At 37.9% G+C, this 16,291-nt stretch overlaps 1 protein-coding gene and 1 pseudogene across 1 annotated transcript; one reads left to right on the forward strand and one right to left on the reverse strand.

Moving 5' to 3' along the window:
* Window positions 1–3,190: 3,190 nt before the first annotated feature.
* Window positions 3,191–5,065, forward strand: LOC129426027 (uncharacterized). Its single transcript, XM_055182135.2, has 6 exons — window positions 3,191–3,406; window positions 3,534–3,640; window positions 3,733–3,899; window positions 3,988–4,600; window positions 4,706–4,821; window positions 4,898–5,065. The coding sequence occupies exons 4-6, from the start codon at window positions 4,057–4,059 to the stop codon at window positions 5,063–5,065; spliced, it is 828 nt and encodes a 275-aa protein (XP_055038110.2). The 5' UTR covers window positions 3,191–3,406; window positions 3,534–3,640; window positions 3,733–3,899; window positions 3,988–4,056.
* Window positions 5,066–12,348: 7,283 nt separating this feature from the next.
* On the reverse strand, window positions 12,349–13,788 carry LOC141362181 (uncharacterized; annotated as a pseudogene).
* Window positions 13,789–16,291: the final 2,503 nt, after the last annotated feature.

A 16,291-nucleotide genomic window follows, 5' to 3' on the forward strand; every position in this document is an offset into this window, starting at 1 on the left:
AGATAGACAGTTTGCTCCAATGTTATCCATGCTGTGCTGAATCAGTATGAGTCTGTAATGCTTGCTGTCAGTGAAATGGCAGCTGGCAGCACAGACACAGCTAACAGGACAAATGGACTACATGACAAGATTCCAGCAGGGTAATGTAGTTCTTGGTTTTCTGCTTGCCTTAGAGGCTATAGAAGATTTGGAAAATCTCAACACATCTCTCCAAAGTCGAACACAGATCATCAATGGTATGCTTTCTGCTGTTGCCTATGTAAAGGATGCTGTTGCAAATAAAAGAAATTCAGAGAGGTTTCAAATTGTCTACACCAAAGCATCAAATGTGCCAAATCCTTGGTCTTTCTCTGATTGCACTGCCCCGTACTCGTAATCCTCCTAAATGTCTAACTGGTCAGCTTGTGCACATGTACAATTATCTTTATCTGAATATTACAAAACAGAGTTTTACAAAGTGCTTGATGTTGTAGGTATGCAGTTCAGAGAAGGGGTGCTGATGCTAAGAAATCTGGAAGACATAACAGTGGTGGTCGATAATGTGGTACAAATGTACTCAGAACTGGACAAAATATCCCTTAACACACAATTGGCAATGTTCAGATCAAAGCATAATATATAGTCCAGCAGTGAAGCAGCTAGCATCCTTTAGGGGATGTGTCCAGAAGTCCGTAGTCTTTTTGATCAGCTGGAAACACTTGTCTGACTGCTTCTTGTCACTCCTGTGTCCTCAGAAGGCTAAAAACATGGCTTCATAGTACCATGGCACAAACAAGGCTGAATAAAGTTGCTTTTAGGGATGGGCACGAGTACTTGATTGCTCGAGTACTCGAACGTGGCATCGATGATCGATCACGAAAACGATGATCATGTGGGTTTATTTATTTATTTATTATGGATATGGGGGCATTTGGATGTCTGGTTAGCGTTACACGTGCATGTGGTAGTAAAGACTGGGTCTGGAGATGCGTGTTTGATGTTGTGTCGAGCTACGCAGACCGGCGTATGACATCAGTGACATTACCATGCATGATTTAAAAACAAACAGATAATTCCGCGCCATGTGCGGCAGCCCGCAGATCCCGTGAAGCCAGCCACACCTCAAATCACTGAGGCACTATGGTTTAAAAAGATTTTCGGAAATACAGTCAGTCGGGTGCAAAATGTACAGCACCGTCAAAAGTTCAATAGGTTATCATCTCATATTTCATCAAATGTCAAGAGATACCAGAGAGCCATACCAGCATTAACATTACATCTTGACTGAGAACAGGTAAGGGGACAACACGACACAGCTAATGTTGTGGTTTTCCTTTTGGGTTCTTTAAGAATAAAATACTCAAGCCGTAGGTTTCATTTTCAAAAGATAGACTTTTATTAACCAGCAAAATAAAAGCTGAGCAGTCCTGCAAAAACTCCAAGACTCACTGAAGTCTCCTCCTATACAGCAGTTATTTAAGTCTGTCTTCGCACGCAATCCTATTCCCAAGGGTTTGTAACATGAAGAAACATATGGTTTATATCATATAGAAACACATGGTGGTTACATTCCTGGGACTGTAGGTCTTTTGTTCCTACCCCTGTAATGCATGCTGGTAATTTTCCATATAGAAAAACATAAAAACATAATGGTAAAGTAACTGGTTATATCCATATAGAAAAACATAAAACCAATAAAAACAAAATGGTAAATATAAACATAATGGTAATGTATTTGATACCCATATTCGGATTAAAACAAACCACTTCATTCCCCGCTCTGAGGCTTATTTAGCCTCAGTTTTCCTGTTTATTTATTTTAATCCGAAGTGCCGTTTCATAACTCAGTGTCTCAGTTATTAATATATCTTGTGACTAGAAGAAAGCCGCTGTACATTACCAATTACCAAATTATGCCACTGCACTTCGAACTATGGACAATAAGAGCAAACATCTTTCCATTCTTGTTTTGTCTTTGAATGTAAAAGTAAAAGAACTTAAAGTCCCTCTTTATAAACAGTTTAAAAAATGTGTGTGTAATTGGTTCTGCACCTGCTGTTGTTGTCACAGTTATGTTTAATATATTGTAAAGTTAAAAGTAAACAAAATAAAAGCAAAGAAAACCAAAGAGCAAATAAACCAAAATTACTGAAAATAAAAACAAAAAGTAAAGCATGAAAAATATGAAGCTAATTCCTCATCATCATCTGATGTACTTGAATACCCATCTCCCAGTTGTAAATTCAATATTGTTTTGTAACGTAAGACCTAATAACATTCTTGTTGATTTCAAATGTTTCCATCATCCTAATATTTTTTAGCATTATCCATTTAGTTTTCTAACCAGACACCTACACCTCATTTACCCCTAAGCACTAATTTGTTGATTCAGTATATTTGGTCATCTAATTCTATTGGTTGCATAGTTGTTCCCCTAAGGATATTAATGCCTTAATGGTAACCTTAATAATCTACTTTTGATTGTAGTACTGTACATAATTTATTTATTTTGTATTTTTATTCTGACAAAACTTTATTAAATTCCTTATTTAGCTTAATCCCATACCTTAATCTAATTTGGCACCCATTTGGTTGATCGACAGAATCTACATATACTTTTATGATTAATTGTTTTGTTCATCCTTTAATGAGGATTTTAAATTCCCTTCTATTGTAGTGATTTTTTTTAGTACCGTTTCCCTCCCTCCTAATGATAACGAGGTCAAACATTTTCTTCTTTTTTTTAATCCAAAATAATTCTCCAAACGATATTGTTTGATTTTCAAATATCTTCATTGTATATGTTGCTATGATTTGATTATAGTCTTCTTATACCATTTCTCTTCTCACTTGTACATCTTAAGCTAGACTCTTTGATGCCTTCATAATAGATCTAGAGTTTTTGTAGTTGATTTATTCAAAATTGCTGTTATAAAGCATTTCCTATTGAATTTTTCTAAGTCTATAATTCCTTAAGTTTTACATATTCTTGATTGTAATCTTTACTGTGCAATTCTGAAATCTCTGTCTTCCTTTTTCTATTTTAATATTTTTGTTAACATACTAACATTGACACAAATTTTAACAAATTGTGGCCTACAAAATATATCTTTAAAAGGAGTCGAGTTTGGCAGGCCTACAGTCAGGTAATTCGTGAGATTAAAAATGCATTTACTTTACTATTTTAATTTAAGGTGGAAAAACCCCTGGAACTTCTGGGCATGGATTTAGTGGGCAAAGTTACCAAGACCAGGCAGGGGAACGAGTACATTTGTGTAATCATAGATTACTACACAAAGTGGTCCGAGGCCTACGCTATACCCAACAAATCAGCAGTAGTTGTGTCGTGCTGCATCATTAATTTTTTTACAGGTTTGGGGCACCGAAGAGAATTCTCACTGACCAAGGCACTGAGTTTGTGAATCAGGTTGGTATTAGTTACATGCCCTATTTTTCTATAATATTTATATAATATTTGCATAATATTTGTAGGTGTTTCAATTGCATAAAGTATGGTTCTTTGTACATTCATATAACTAATTGTTTTCAAACAGATCAATGAACAACTCTGTGGCTTTCTCAATGTGGAGAGAAGCCTCTGTGCCCCATACCATCCACAAACAAATGGGCTTGTGGAAAAGTTGAATGGAACCATTCCGAGGTGAATCTTCAATAACATTTTGTGTTGTAATGCAAACTTGTCTTTGCTTTTGGTTTCTTCTAACTCTTGACTCCTTTGGGTTCTGACTATAGAGCACTATGCAAACTAGTGAATTCCAGACCTGAAAAATGGGATGAGTACCTAGATGCAGTAATGTTTGGTCTTCGAACCAAGACACAGCTGACAACTAGGTTCTCACCCTTTTTCCTAATGTTTGGCAGAGAGGCTAGATATCCTTGTGGTGCCTGAGACATATGAGGTATGTTGTTATTTACATTGATCCATACATTTGTATTGTCTATTACAAATTGATGTTGTTATTTAATTTAAATTTTTTTTTTTTTAAGGTCAACAGCACAGTGGAATCTGTGTTGGCAGAGGACAATGTTTCACAGGCCATTTCTCTAAAGGACACCATGGACCACATTGACACCATGGACCACATTGTCAAGGAGAATGTTAAAAAGAAACAGGACAGGAGACAGAAAGTGTCAAACCAAGCACCATTCTCTGTAGGCCAGAAGGTGCTGCGAAAGAATATAAGGAGCCAGCAGAGAAAAGGGGGCAAGCTTGAAAGAAGCTGGTTGGGCCCTTATACAATTGTGCACATTCAAGATAAAAGTGCTGACCTAATGGATAAACATGGAGTGATGCATCCCAAAATCAGTACCGACCATCTAAAACTCTTCATTGATGACACACCACGCATACCCCATAGACTACAAGGACCACAGTGCAAAAGACCACATATAGACATGACTGGTGAAACTGGACCATCCCCTTCAATCCTTCCTGTATACCTTACAATGTCGCAGCACAATCAGCATCCACCCTCTTCTCCATCCTCACTCTTAATCCCATCACCAATTGATTTGTCAATGCAACGCCTGTGCTCTCCTGTGTCCCATACTACTGCTGTGGCAACATTGGTACCAGATGACCACACAGATGCAGTGCATTGTAAGTGCTGATGTAAAGTCACATCACACAATATTAATATTAGTCTGAAATGTAACATTTAAGTGAGGTGGTTGGTGAACTGTTATTTTTGCTTATCCTCTGTAGGTATTAATAGTGCATGGGCTGGAAATGACAGTTATGTACTGCTGGCGAAAGTGGGACCATATAAAGTCTTCTACAAAGACTTGCAGATTGGCCCTGGGAAGAAGTTGGAGAGTGAAGTGCGCATTTTATTTCTCATAAGAGAATCTGCTATATGAAGATGTTTCAATGTATAATTGCTGTTGTTTTTTAAAGGTTATAAATTCATATCTGTCCCTGGTTGTGAGGCAGCACAACTTAATCTCAACAGAGAAGGCATACCATATGGACACATTTGCCATTACAGAGATGTGGAAGGGAAGAATTGAAAGAATCAAGGTGTTCTGCAAACGAGTGAATTCCAGACCTGAAAAATGGGATTAGTACCTGGATGCAGTAATGACAACAGTAATGAAGACAGCTGACAGCTGACAACTAGGTTCTCACTCTTTTTCCTAATGTTTGGAAGAGAGGCTAGATATCCTTGTGAGGTGCCTGAGACATATGAGGTATGTTGTTATTTACATTGATCCATACATTTGTATTGTCTATTACAAATTGATGTTGTTATTTAATTTTTTTTTTTTTAAGGTCAACAGCACAGTGGAATCTGTGTTGGCAGAGGACAATGTGTCACAGGCCATTTCTCTTAAGGACACCATGGACCACATTGTCAAGGAGAATGTTAAAAAGAAACAGGACAGGAGACAGAGAGTGCCAAATCAAGCACATTTCTCTCTAGGCCAGAAGGTGCTGCGAAAGAATATAAGGAGTCAGCAGAGAAAAGGGGGCAAGCCCCCTGGCTGAACAGTTCTGGTTTGTGTAGGGTGCAGTCAAGTCAATATAAATGCTTTAAATGTTGCTTTAAAAATATATATTTTTAGTCTTACATTTTTGTTTAACAGATTTTCTGTGATGGCTGTGGACAATGGTTCCATGCTTTCCATGTTTACATATGTTTTTCTTGTGAACACAATAAATTACATGACACTATTACCTTGTTTCTGTACAGTTCATTTCTTCCATCATTTTTCACTTTGGGTAAATAATTGAATCAACCACACGAAAAGCATTGTTTTACTACAAATAAACAATTGTTTGTGTAGTTATATTGTGATCTCTTACCAAAATTAACCATGGTTTTACTACAGTTCAAAAAACATAGTAACCAATAAAAAAAAAAACATTGTTACTTGGGCTTAATTTTTATAAGGTATAAGGCCATGTTACTGAACCAAAAACACTGGCTTTATGTGGTTATAAAAGTTGTTATTTTAGTAAGTGCTCTGTAAACTAATTGTGAAGACAAGCGCTCTCTTTCATAAAATAAAAAAAACTGTGACCGTCATTGGTACAAATAGACGCGCCCTACAGATTTTGTTAAAATAAAAGCAATAAGAAACAGTGCATTTTAAACAATGTTTAAAGTTTAAAAGAAACAAGGCAGTTTAGATTGAAAGACGGGAAATCTCAAGTCTATAAGCATTTTCACGTTTCGGAAAAATGCAGTACTTTTTGAACCAATTTTCTTCCCGTACATCCAGCTGTTTTCGTATTTAAGTTAGTTCGGAGGTACGTATGGTAACTCGGTAACTACGCACGAGAAGTAGTATGATTGCGTAAAGGGGAACAGAAATTCCGAGGGGAACAGAATCGGCTGCTACACCGGCAGCTGATGCAGACACTTATTTCAAATCTTATGAAAGAAACCCCTGGCCATATTTAAGCGACCACTTTGGATCTTAAATAACTCGACATCAAACCTGCGCAAGCATCAGTGTCGGCGCCAGAGAATACAGAATGAGGGGGCCTCCTATTTTACTGGTGGGGCACCTGGTTCATCTTATTATTTTATTATTATTATTACTACATGGCACTGTAAAATGCTTGGTACTGATTGGCCACTGGCCAGTCGCAACATTTTATTCCTTGAACAACCGCCTGAAACACAGCCTCACCCGGACGCGAGTGCGAGCGAGTCACGTTAACAGGGACAGTTTAATACCTACGAATTAATACAGAATAAATATGCATAATTAATAACGTATATGAGATTGTATTTACAATGATTAAACCGAATGTTCCTCTTTTGACTTTTAACTTGTTTTAACGCGTCTGGAAACGTTTTGCCAGAAGGTTTGCATTTCTTAAAAATAAGCTAATAAAAGACATCAAATCAAAATGTTATGTCTATATATTTACTCATATAGCAACTAGCCGTGAAATTAGCAGGATTGATACAGCCAGCCAAGTTGTTGTCGCAAATAAATCCCTCACCATAGTAAAACCATAACTTATAATGACGTGAAAGTGCAAGACTGGATAACTCACGCAAATAATAAAGACAGGTACATAACCAAATAACAGCAAAAGAAAACAATGTTACTGACATATCTAACACCAGAATGAACTATGCGTTTACCTTTAGAAGAGCTGCAGGCGACGAGAAAACTTTTTAAGAAGGTCCTTTTATTTGTCGCGAAATTTCTTCGTCTTGATCAAATGCCAAGACTTACAAGTATTATACATTATTTAGACAGAAAATGAGTTGGCAATTGAGCCCCCGAACGTGACAGTAACTTTCAGTGCAGACAAAACACTGGGGATACCTTTAAGAATTTGTGTTGTTCAAATGTAGTGGCTGCGTGTATGTAACTGGCTGACTATGTTAGCATTTGTTACCTTTTTATCATCCGCCTCGGCTATCGTGACGGTAGTTGTAACAGTTCACTCGGGTTTGTTTACACGCAGTGAGGAGCAGCCACTGTGGTTCCGAAGCACATTTTATTTCCAACGAAACAGTCTCCATCGCTTTCTTATCAGGTTTACAACATCTGAACACCCGGGTGGCAGGGCAAAACTTGCAAATAAACTTGAGATAAACATGAAAACAGCTCGTATTTCCTTCTGTGTATCACTATTAACAACGCACATGCGAACACAGCGCTCCTTGACTACATTACCCAGAGTTCAGCACGGTCTGCACTACAAGCCCCACATTCTTAAACATTGTGGGTTAGTATTTTAATTATTATTTTGTATTAATTATACTCCGAATTTTATACAGTATTCATAGTATAACCAAATGTATTTGCAGCACATTTTTTTAATTATTAAGTTCATTATTATTTTGAGAAGTAAGGGGCCACAGTGACTCAAGTGGCCGGGCCATGCCCCCTAGGGCCCGCTCGTGGCGCCGACACTGGCAAGCATGTTCATGTGATTTAATGATACCAGGCACACATAGGCTGAAGGTCTCACTCTACTCCGTGCCTGTGTTCCCGTTGGTGTGTGTGTACTGACGCAAAGCGAGTGTTCCATTCCAATCGAAGGTATGCTTCACGCTCATGAGTACGGAACTGCCGACTGGGTTTTTACACGCATCAAATGTGTGCATTATCTTTCGAGGTCTAGCAACTTCGCGTGATATCAAACGACTAACATCAGAATGCGCAGGGTCATTAGGCATTGCATAGAGCGAAAGAGAGAGAAGAATAAGTACCTATGATGTTAAATAAAATAATATATTATTACCAGCAGTAAATCAATTACAACTTTACTATAGCTATTGTATTTACCAGCTGCTGACCTCATATTTTTGCCTCAAAAGTTATACACAAAACAATAAATGTTTCTTAGTTATAAAAATGCTTTTTATTTTATTTACTTTTTGTTATTGCACTGTAAATGTAAAAGGTAAAAGTTAAAGGTGTTCCTGAGATTTATATTCCCATGTCCTTTTTGAGCTATACTAGAATCACCCACCTCACCCCGCTGTAAAAAAGTAACTTTTACTCTGAGTAAAGTTAAAATGACTTACTTTTACTTGAGTAGATTTTTAGACCAGTAACTTTACTTTTACTTAAGTAAAATATTATTAAAGAAACTTTACTTTTACTCGAGTACAATATTTTATTACTCTTTCCACCTCTGGTTGTGTGTTACAAATGAATGCTCATTTTAACATTAACGTTAGGGTTAAGTAAACGTTCACATCTGGCTAAGTCATGCCGGGCATTACTGGTTTCATGAGGTAAAAAATAAAACGATTATGGTATACGTGATTGGTTGTTGTGTGTTGTATATTACGTATGTGGTTGTGTGTTACTGTACAAATGAAAGCTCACATTAACGTTAGGGTTAAGTAAACATTTACATCAGGCTAAGTCATGCTGGGTATTACTGGTTTCATGAGGTAAAAAAATCAAATGATTGTGGTATACGTGATTTGGTTGATATATGTTATATATTATGTTTGTGGTTGTGTGTTACTGTACAAATGAACGCTCACATTAACATTACGTTAGGGTTAGGTAAACTTTCACATCAGGCTAAGTCATGAGGTAAAAAATAAAACGATTATGGTATACGTGATTGGTTGTTGTGTGTTGTATATTACGTTTGTGGTTGTGTGTTACTGTACAAATGAATGCTCACATTAACATTAAGGTTAGGTAAACTTTCACATCAGGCTTAGTCATGCCGGGTATTACTGGTTTCGTGAGGTAAAAAAATAAAACGATTATGGTATACGCGATTGGCTGTTGTGTGTTGTACTGTATATTACGTTTGTGGTTGTGCGTTACTGTACAAATGAACGCTCACATTAACATTAGGGTTTTTTTATTTTTTTTTATTTAAAGAGAATAACAACAACATTAGTACACACATCCACCCCAATCCTCCCTCATACATTCAAAACAATCACTACACATCATCCATACATTCATGGTATTATAACAACAAAAAACAACAAAAAACAAAACAAAAAAACTCATAAAGAAACATAAATCAAATAAAATTAATAATATTAAATACCTACATACACCTCCATAAATATACATATTTATATATTAACATGTACATACCCATGTACATGCATACACATACATACACAGATATACACACGTACAAATATCCACAATACTAATCAAAAACCAGTAAACAAAAAAGCAATACAATTAAAAAAAACCATTTAACCAAACACAGGACACTTCTTTAGGGAAACACGCCTAATATTTATATTACTAATTCTGGTAAGCAGACATTCCATTTCTTATCATGCTCAGTTATTCTATCATTATTTGTCGCTATAAGCGTCTCTAACATATATTGATAATAAACTCTATTCTTAAAGTGTTTTATACATAAATTTGATATAGTTTTTGCTTTAAAAATAAAAATTTTCCCCATCAAAATAATCATATTCAAAAAAAGTATGTTTTTACCCTCAAAGACACATAACAAAATATTCTGAGGTGAAATTCACAAAACAACATCCATAGACCCTAACCATAATTGTATACTGGCCCAGAACTTAGCCACATATGGGCAAAAGTAAAACAAATGCATCAGGTCCTCCTCTTCCTCCCCACAGAACCTACAACAGGGATCCGTTTCTATCTGCCATTTAAACAGATTTTTTTGTTGCAATAATTTTGTAAAAGACAAAAAACACAAGTCCCAGGCACTCAATCAGAAAATACCAAAAGGAGAAGGAATAAATAAAAAGCCTTTATTAAGTGTGGCTTACATTCTATAAAATCCAAACGCCAACATGTTTCGACCAGCAAGTGGTCTTCTTCAAGGCAAAGCAACACACACACTGAGAATGTCAGCAATTTATAAGTTAAAACCACGCCCCTCGTTAGAAGCCATTCAATAAACGAATCATACTAGAAACAATCAATTAGACCTAATAAGGTAATCAGGTGTAAAGAATTAGGAGACCACACTCAAACCAAACACATCAAGAAATGAAAATTACCAATACAACAAAAATATGAGTTATCTTAAGATGAAAACATAAGTAACATATGAAATAATAAAGAACAAAAAATGCAAAGCGTAGTCATCATAAGAACATAGAAAACACATCATAAAAAACACTTAAACTTTATGTCATAATTGAGACCTGGATAACGTAGTGCATCCAACTGATGGATCCAGAATGTCTCACGCTGGTTAAGTCTGCGGATCCTATCACCTCCTCTATCCAAAGGTCTAACATGCTCCAAAACCTCAATTTTTAATAAGGAATCATTCTTGTTATGCATATGTAAAAAATGTTGGGCCATCTGATAATCTGGGTTACTGGTACGAATAGCATACTTATGCTCCGCCAAACGATCACGCAGACGCCTCTTAGTACGGCCTACATAAAACACATCCTTACATGGGCACGATAAGCGGTAAACAACAAATGTAGTATTGCAGTTTATAAAATCTCTTATTTTAAATGTTTTGTTGGATTTAAAATCCACAAAGGTTTTGGAAGGAATGACATTACTACAATGGGGGCAGTTCATGCATCGGTATAGCCCAATTGGTCTCTTAAGCCAATTTGTCTTCTTCTCAGGAGGAAGATAACTATGTACCAACTTATCACGAAGAGTCGGGGACCTTCTGTAAGAAACCAAAGGAGGTTGAGGAAAGACCTGTTGGAGGACAGGATCAGAGTTAATAATGGCCCAGTTCTCCTGAATAATCCGTTTAATCTGTCTAGCCACCATACTATATTGTGTAACAAAAAAGGGGCGTAATTGAGTATCTGTCTTACGTCCCTTCTTAATCAAGGTATCCGAACGATTCAAGGATTGGGCTCTGGAACGTGCATTAGCGACGATGTCTGGTTTGTAGGCTCTTTTAATAAAATGTTCTGACATATTGTCTGCCTGTTTTTCAAAATCATCATTGTCATCACATATGCGGCGTAACCGCTGGAATTGGCCAAATGGTACATTATCTATGAGATGTGGAGGATGAAAAGAATCAGCTCTAAGAATAGTGTTTCTAGAGGTCTTCTTTCTAAAGATCGTAGTGTGTAACTTCCCTTCTGAGTCAATAGAGATGGTTAGATCCAAAAAATCAATGCTGTTTTTAGAATATTCAATAGATAACTTAATATTCCTATTGATAGAATTAAGATATTGGTGAAACTCCAGTACCTGAGTCTCAGTACCCTTGAAAATAAATAATAAGTCATCAATGTAACGACCATACCATGTTATACAATGATGAAAAGGATTAACTGAGTTAAGGACATATAGCTTCTCCCATAACCACAAATTTAGGCAAGCATAATTAGGTGAGAAACAACAGCCCATTGGGACCCCAATTTTCTGTTTGTACAATTTGTCAGTAAATACAAAAATATTATTATGAATGATAAACTCAGTAAGTTGTACAATGAAATGAGAAGGAGGTCTGGAGTCATTTCTATCGGAAATAAAGTGTTTTAAGGCGTACAATCCCTCCTCATTGTCAATGTTGGTACATAAAGATTCAACATCCATAGTGATTAAATATTGAGACCCAACATTACCCAAATTAGACAAACTATTTAAGACATCAACAGTATCCTCAATAAAAGAGGGGAGAGTCTTAACAAAGGGCTTAATGAAAAAATCAACAAACTTAGATGCTGGTTCAGTAAGTGTACCATTACCCGAAATAATGGGTCGTCCAGGGGGGTTATCAAAAGGAGGTTTGTGTACCTTAGGTAGTAAATAAAATGTAGCCAAGACAGGGTGTTCAACTGTCATATATTTCATTTCACTCTCAGTAATCCAATTCATATTTTTGGCATGGGTAAGAATGTTATGAAAAGTACAAGTTAAGTCAGACAAAGGATTAATGCTAATTCTTTCATAGTGTTTGGTTTCTAAACTCAGCAAAAAAAGAAACGCCCCCTGACTTTCAACTGTTTTTACTTTCAGTAAACTTAATGTGTATAAATATTTGTATGAACACTAAAAGAGTCAACACCATAAGACATAAACTAAAAATGTTTCACAGACATGTGACTAACAGAAATTGAATAATGTGTCCCTGAATGAATGGAGGCTCAAAATCAAAAGTATCAGTCAGTTTCTGGTGTGGCTTGAAGTACTGCAGTGCATCTCCTCCTTATGGACTGGACCAGATTTGTCAGTTCCTGCTGTGAGATGTTACCCCACTCTTCCACCAAGACCCTTGCAAGTTCCTGGACATTTCTGGGGGGAATGGCCCTAGCCCCCACCCTGCGATCCAAGAGGTCCCAGACCTGCTCAATGGGATTAAGATCCGGGCTCTTTGCTGGCCATGGCAGAACACAAACATTGCTGTCATGCACAGAACGAGCAGTATGGCTGGTGGCATTGTCCTGCTGGAGGATCATGTCCATATGAGCATGCATAAAGGGTACCACATGAGGGAGAGGATGTCTTCCTGTACCGCAAGGCATTGAAATTGCCTGCAATGACAACAAGCTCAGTCCGATGGTGATGTGATATACCGCTCCGGACCTTGACGGACCCCCCACCTCCAAATCGATCCCGCTCCAGGGTACAGGCCTCGGTGTAACGCTTTTTCCTTTAACGATAAAGACGAATCCGTCCATCATCCCTGGTGAGACAAAACCGTGACTGATCAGTGAAGAGCACTTATTGCCACTCCTGTCTGGTCCAGCGAAGGTGGGTTTGTGCCCATAGGCGGCGTTGTTGCTGGTGATTTCTGGTAAGGATCTGCCTTACAACAGGCCTACAAGCCCTCAGTCCAGCCTCTCTCAGCCTGATGCTGACAGTCTGAGCACTGATGGAGGGATTGTGTGTTCCTGGTGTGACTCGGGCAATTGTTGGGCCATCCTGTACCTGTCACGCAGGTGTGATATTCGGATGAACCGATCCTGTGCAGGTGTTGTTACACGTGGTGTTCCACTGCGAGGATGATCAGCTGTCCTTGTAGCGCTGTCTTAGGCATCTCACAGTGTGGACATGGCAATTTATTGCCTTAGCCACATCAGCAGTATCATGCCTCCCTCCAGCATGCCTAATGCACATTCACGCAGATGAGCAGGGACCCTAGGCATCTTTCTTTGGTTGTTTTTTACAGTTGGTAGACAAGTCTCTTTAGTGTCCTGCGTTTTTAGAACTGTGACCTTAAATGCCTACTCTCTGTAAGCTGTTAAGGTCTTAACGACCATTCCACAAGTGCATGTTAATTAAATGATTATGGTTAATTGCACATGCATGGAAAACAATGTTTAAACCTTTTACTATGAAGATCTGTATAGTTATTTGGATTTTTACAACATTATCGTTGAAATACACAGTCCTGAAAAAGGGACGTTTCTTTTTTTGCTGAGTTTAGTTGTCTATTAGCCTCTAGGATATACATATCTTTGGACAAAACCACAACAGCCCCACCCTTATCAGCAGGGCGAATGATTATATCATCCATCATAGAAAGCTCCTTAAGAGCCTTACGTTCACCTATCGTCAAATTAGATTTATGTATGGGTTTAGATCGAGCATCAAAGAGATTCTGCACATCAAAATCAACTTTCTTGCAGAAAGCGACAAGAGAAGGATTCGATACCACAGGTGTAAATAAGGATTTGTGTCTAAACAAAGAATGAGAGTCGGTACTAAAAGTGCCATCTGAAAGTCTTGAATTATCAGGTGTACTATCTGGAACAATGTCAGAATTAAAATTCGTTGTAGAATAAGCAGACTTGTGTCCAGACTTGTGATAAAACACCTTTAGATGTAAATTGCGGTAGAAGCGGAATAAATCCACTCTAGTGTTAAACAGACTGGAGGTATGAGTGGGTGCAAAGGACATACCCTTAGACAGTACAGACCGTTGCTCGTTGGACAAAGGTGTATCAGAAAGGTTGATTACCGAGGATATTTCTTCCTCGATAACGGTCTCAGTGCTGGTGGTCGAGGTCGCTCCTCTCCCTCGGTGGCCACGGCGCGTCCTCTTGGACCTCGATGATTGGTCTGGAGCCGCGGCCAATCGTCCTCCAAAAAATGGTCAGACTCAGATCCTTGGGAACGACCCTCATCTTCACTGGATGTAAGGTTAAAGGACACCTTATGTGGGCGAGGGCGTGATCGACGGTCTGGTTGTCGGTAGGGATGACGGTGATCCCGAAACAGGCGTGGTTGGTGCCAACGATAAACCTGTCCTCTCTGGTAGTCCTCCGCATCACGTTTGAACTTACGTACCTTCATCTCCTTGATGGTCGTCTCAAGTTTGAGTATATCTTCTTTAATTGCTTGCTGAACCTGTGGCTCCAAAAGGGTGGGTAAGGAAGCCTCAATGTCTCTAATGTGGGACTGAATAAGCTCCCTCTCTTTTTTGCCCTCTTGTATGAGTAGTAACATCAAGTCCATTGAACATTTATTTAAGATAGATTCCCATTTCGATTTAAAAACTGCATCCTCTGTGTAAGTGGAGGGGAATTTAGACAAGCGTAGCCCGCGAGGGATGCGCCCTTCTCTCCAATAATCTGAGAGTGAGACTACATGCCATTTGAGCTTCATATCTTTCTCTAAAAGTTTGCGTAGTTCATGTTTCTTAGTTGAACAGTCAGTGCTCGAAACATTCTCAATATGACTGAGTAAAGAGTCTGTAACAATATTTCTTCCTTCATCCGTAGAAAAAGAGTGTATCTCCATGGTAAAAAACTCACCAAACGCTAGTCTCTAGCGGAGCAAAGCCTAAGTTGAGGACAGTTCCCCAATCTGTCCCAAATCAATGAACTATGAAACTGTTTAACCCGGCGCTCAGGTAGAATATTTGTGTGATAGGTGCTCTTGGGGTAGGGAAAAATCCAAGGACAAAAAACACAAGTCCCAGGCACTCAATCAGAAAATACCAAAAGGAGAAGGAATAAATAAAAAGCCTTTATTAAGTGTGGCTTACATTCTATAAAATCCAAACGCCAACATGTTTCGACCAGCAAGTGGTCTTCTTCAAGGCAAAGCAACACACACACTGAGAATGTCAGCAATTTATAAGTTAAAACCACGCCCCTCGTTAGAAGCCATTCAATAAACAAATCATACTACAAACAATCAATTAGACCTAATAAGGTAATCAGGTGTAAAGAATTAGGAGACCAAACTCAAACCAAACACATCAAGAAATGAAAATTACCAATACAACAAAAATATGAGTTATCTTAAGATGAAAACATAAGTAACATATGAAATAATAAAGAACAAAAAATGCAAAGCGTAGTCATCATAAGAACATAGAAAACACATCATAAAAAACACTTAAACTCTATGTCATCATTGAGACCTGGATAACGTAGTGCATCCAACTGATGGATCCAGAATGTCTCACGCTGGTTAAGTCTGCGGATCCTATCACCTCCTCTATCCAAAGGTCTAACATGCTCCAAACCCTAAATTTTTAATAAGGCAGCAGGCTATCAATCAAACGATCATCTATGACCTTATCATCCCTTACGAAAATTAACCATGGTTTTATTGTGGTTATCATTGGCTGCTGTCTACCAATATCAATCGGGGAAAATAATTTTTTTTACATTTTCTACACACCATGGATGAAAGGTACACCACAACTATGGAGCGAATTTTGTAGTTCAGTACTACTGCGGCTATCTTAATGCATGAATTAAAAAACATAGACAATGCACATTATTCCAAATGATATTCATGTATTGAAAGTGGAAGTAGACAGGGGAAATTGACAGTGATTCCACCAGAATCAGAGGGCTACACAGCAAAGCTACTTAAGAGCTCAACTAATAATGGAAGGCATATGCTTTTTCATTGTTCCACTTCAGGATGAAATTGATATTTCACCACTTCC

The sequence above is a fragment of the Misgurnus anguillicaudatus genome, chromosome 25 (genome assembly GCF_027580225.2).
Source record: "Misgurnus anguillicaudatus chromosome 25, ASM2758022v2, whole genome shotgun sequence".
In the NCBI taxonomy this organism is placed as follows: domain Eukaryota; kingdom Metazoa; phylum Chordata; class Actinopteri; order Cypriniformes; family Cobitidae; genus Misgurnus; species Misgurnus anguillicaudatus.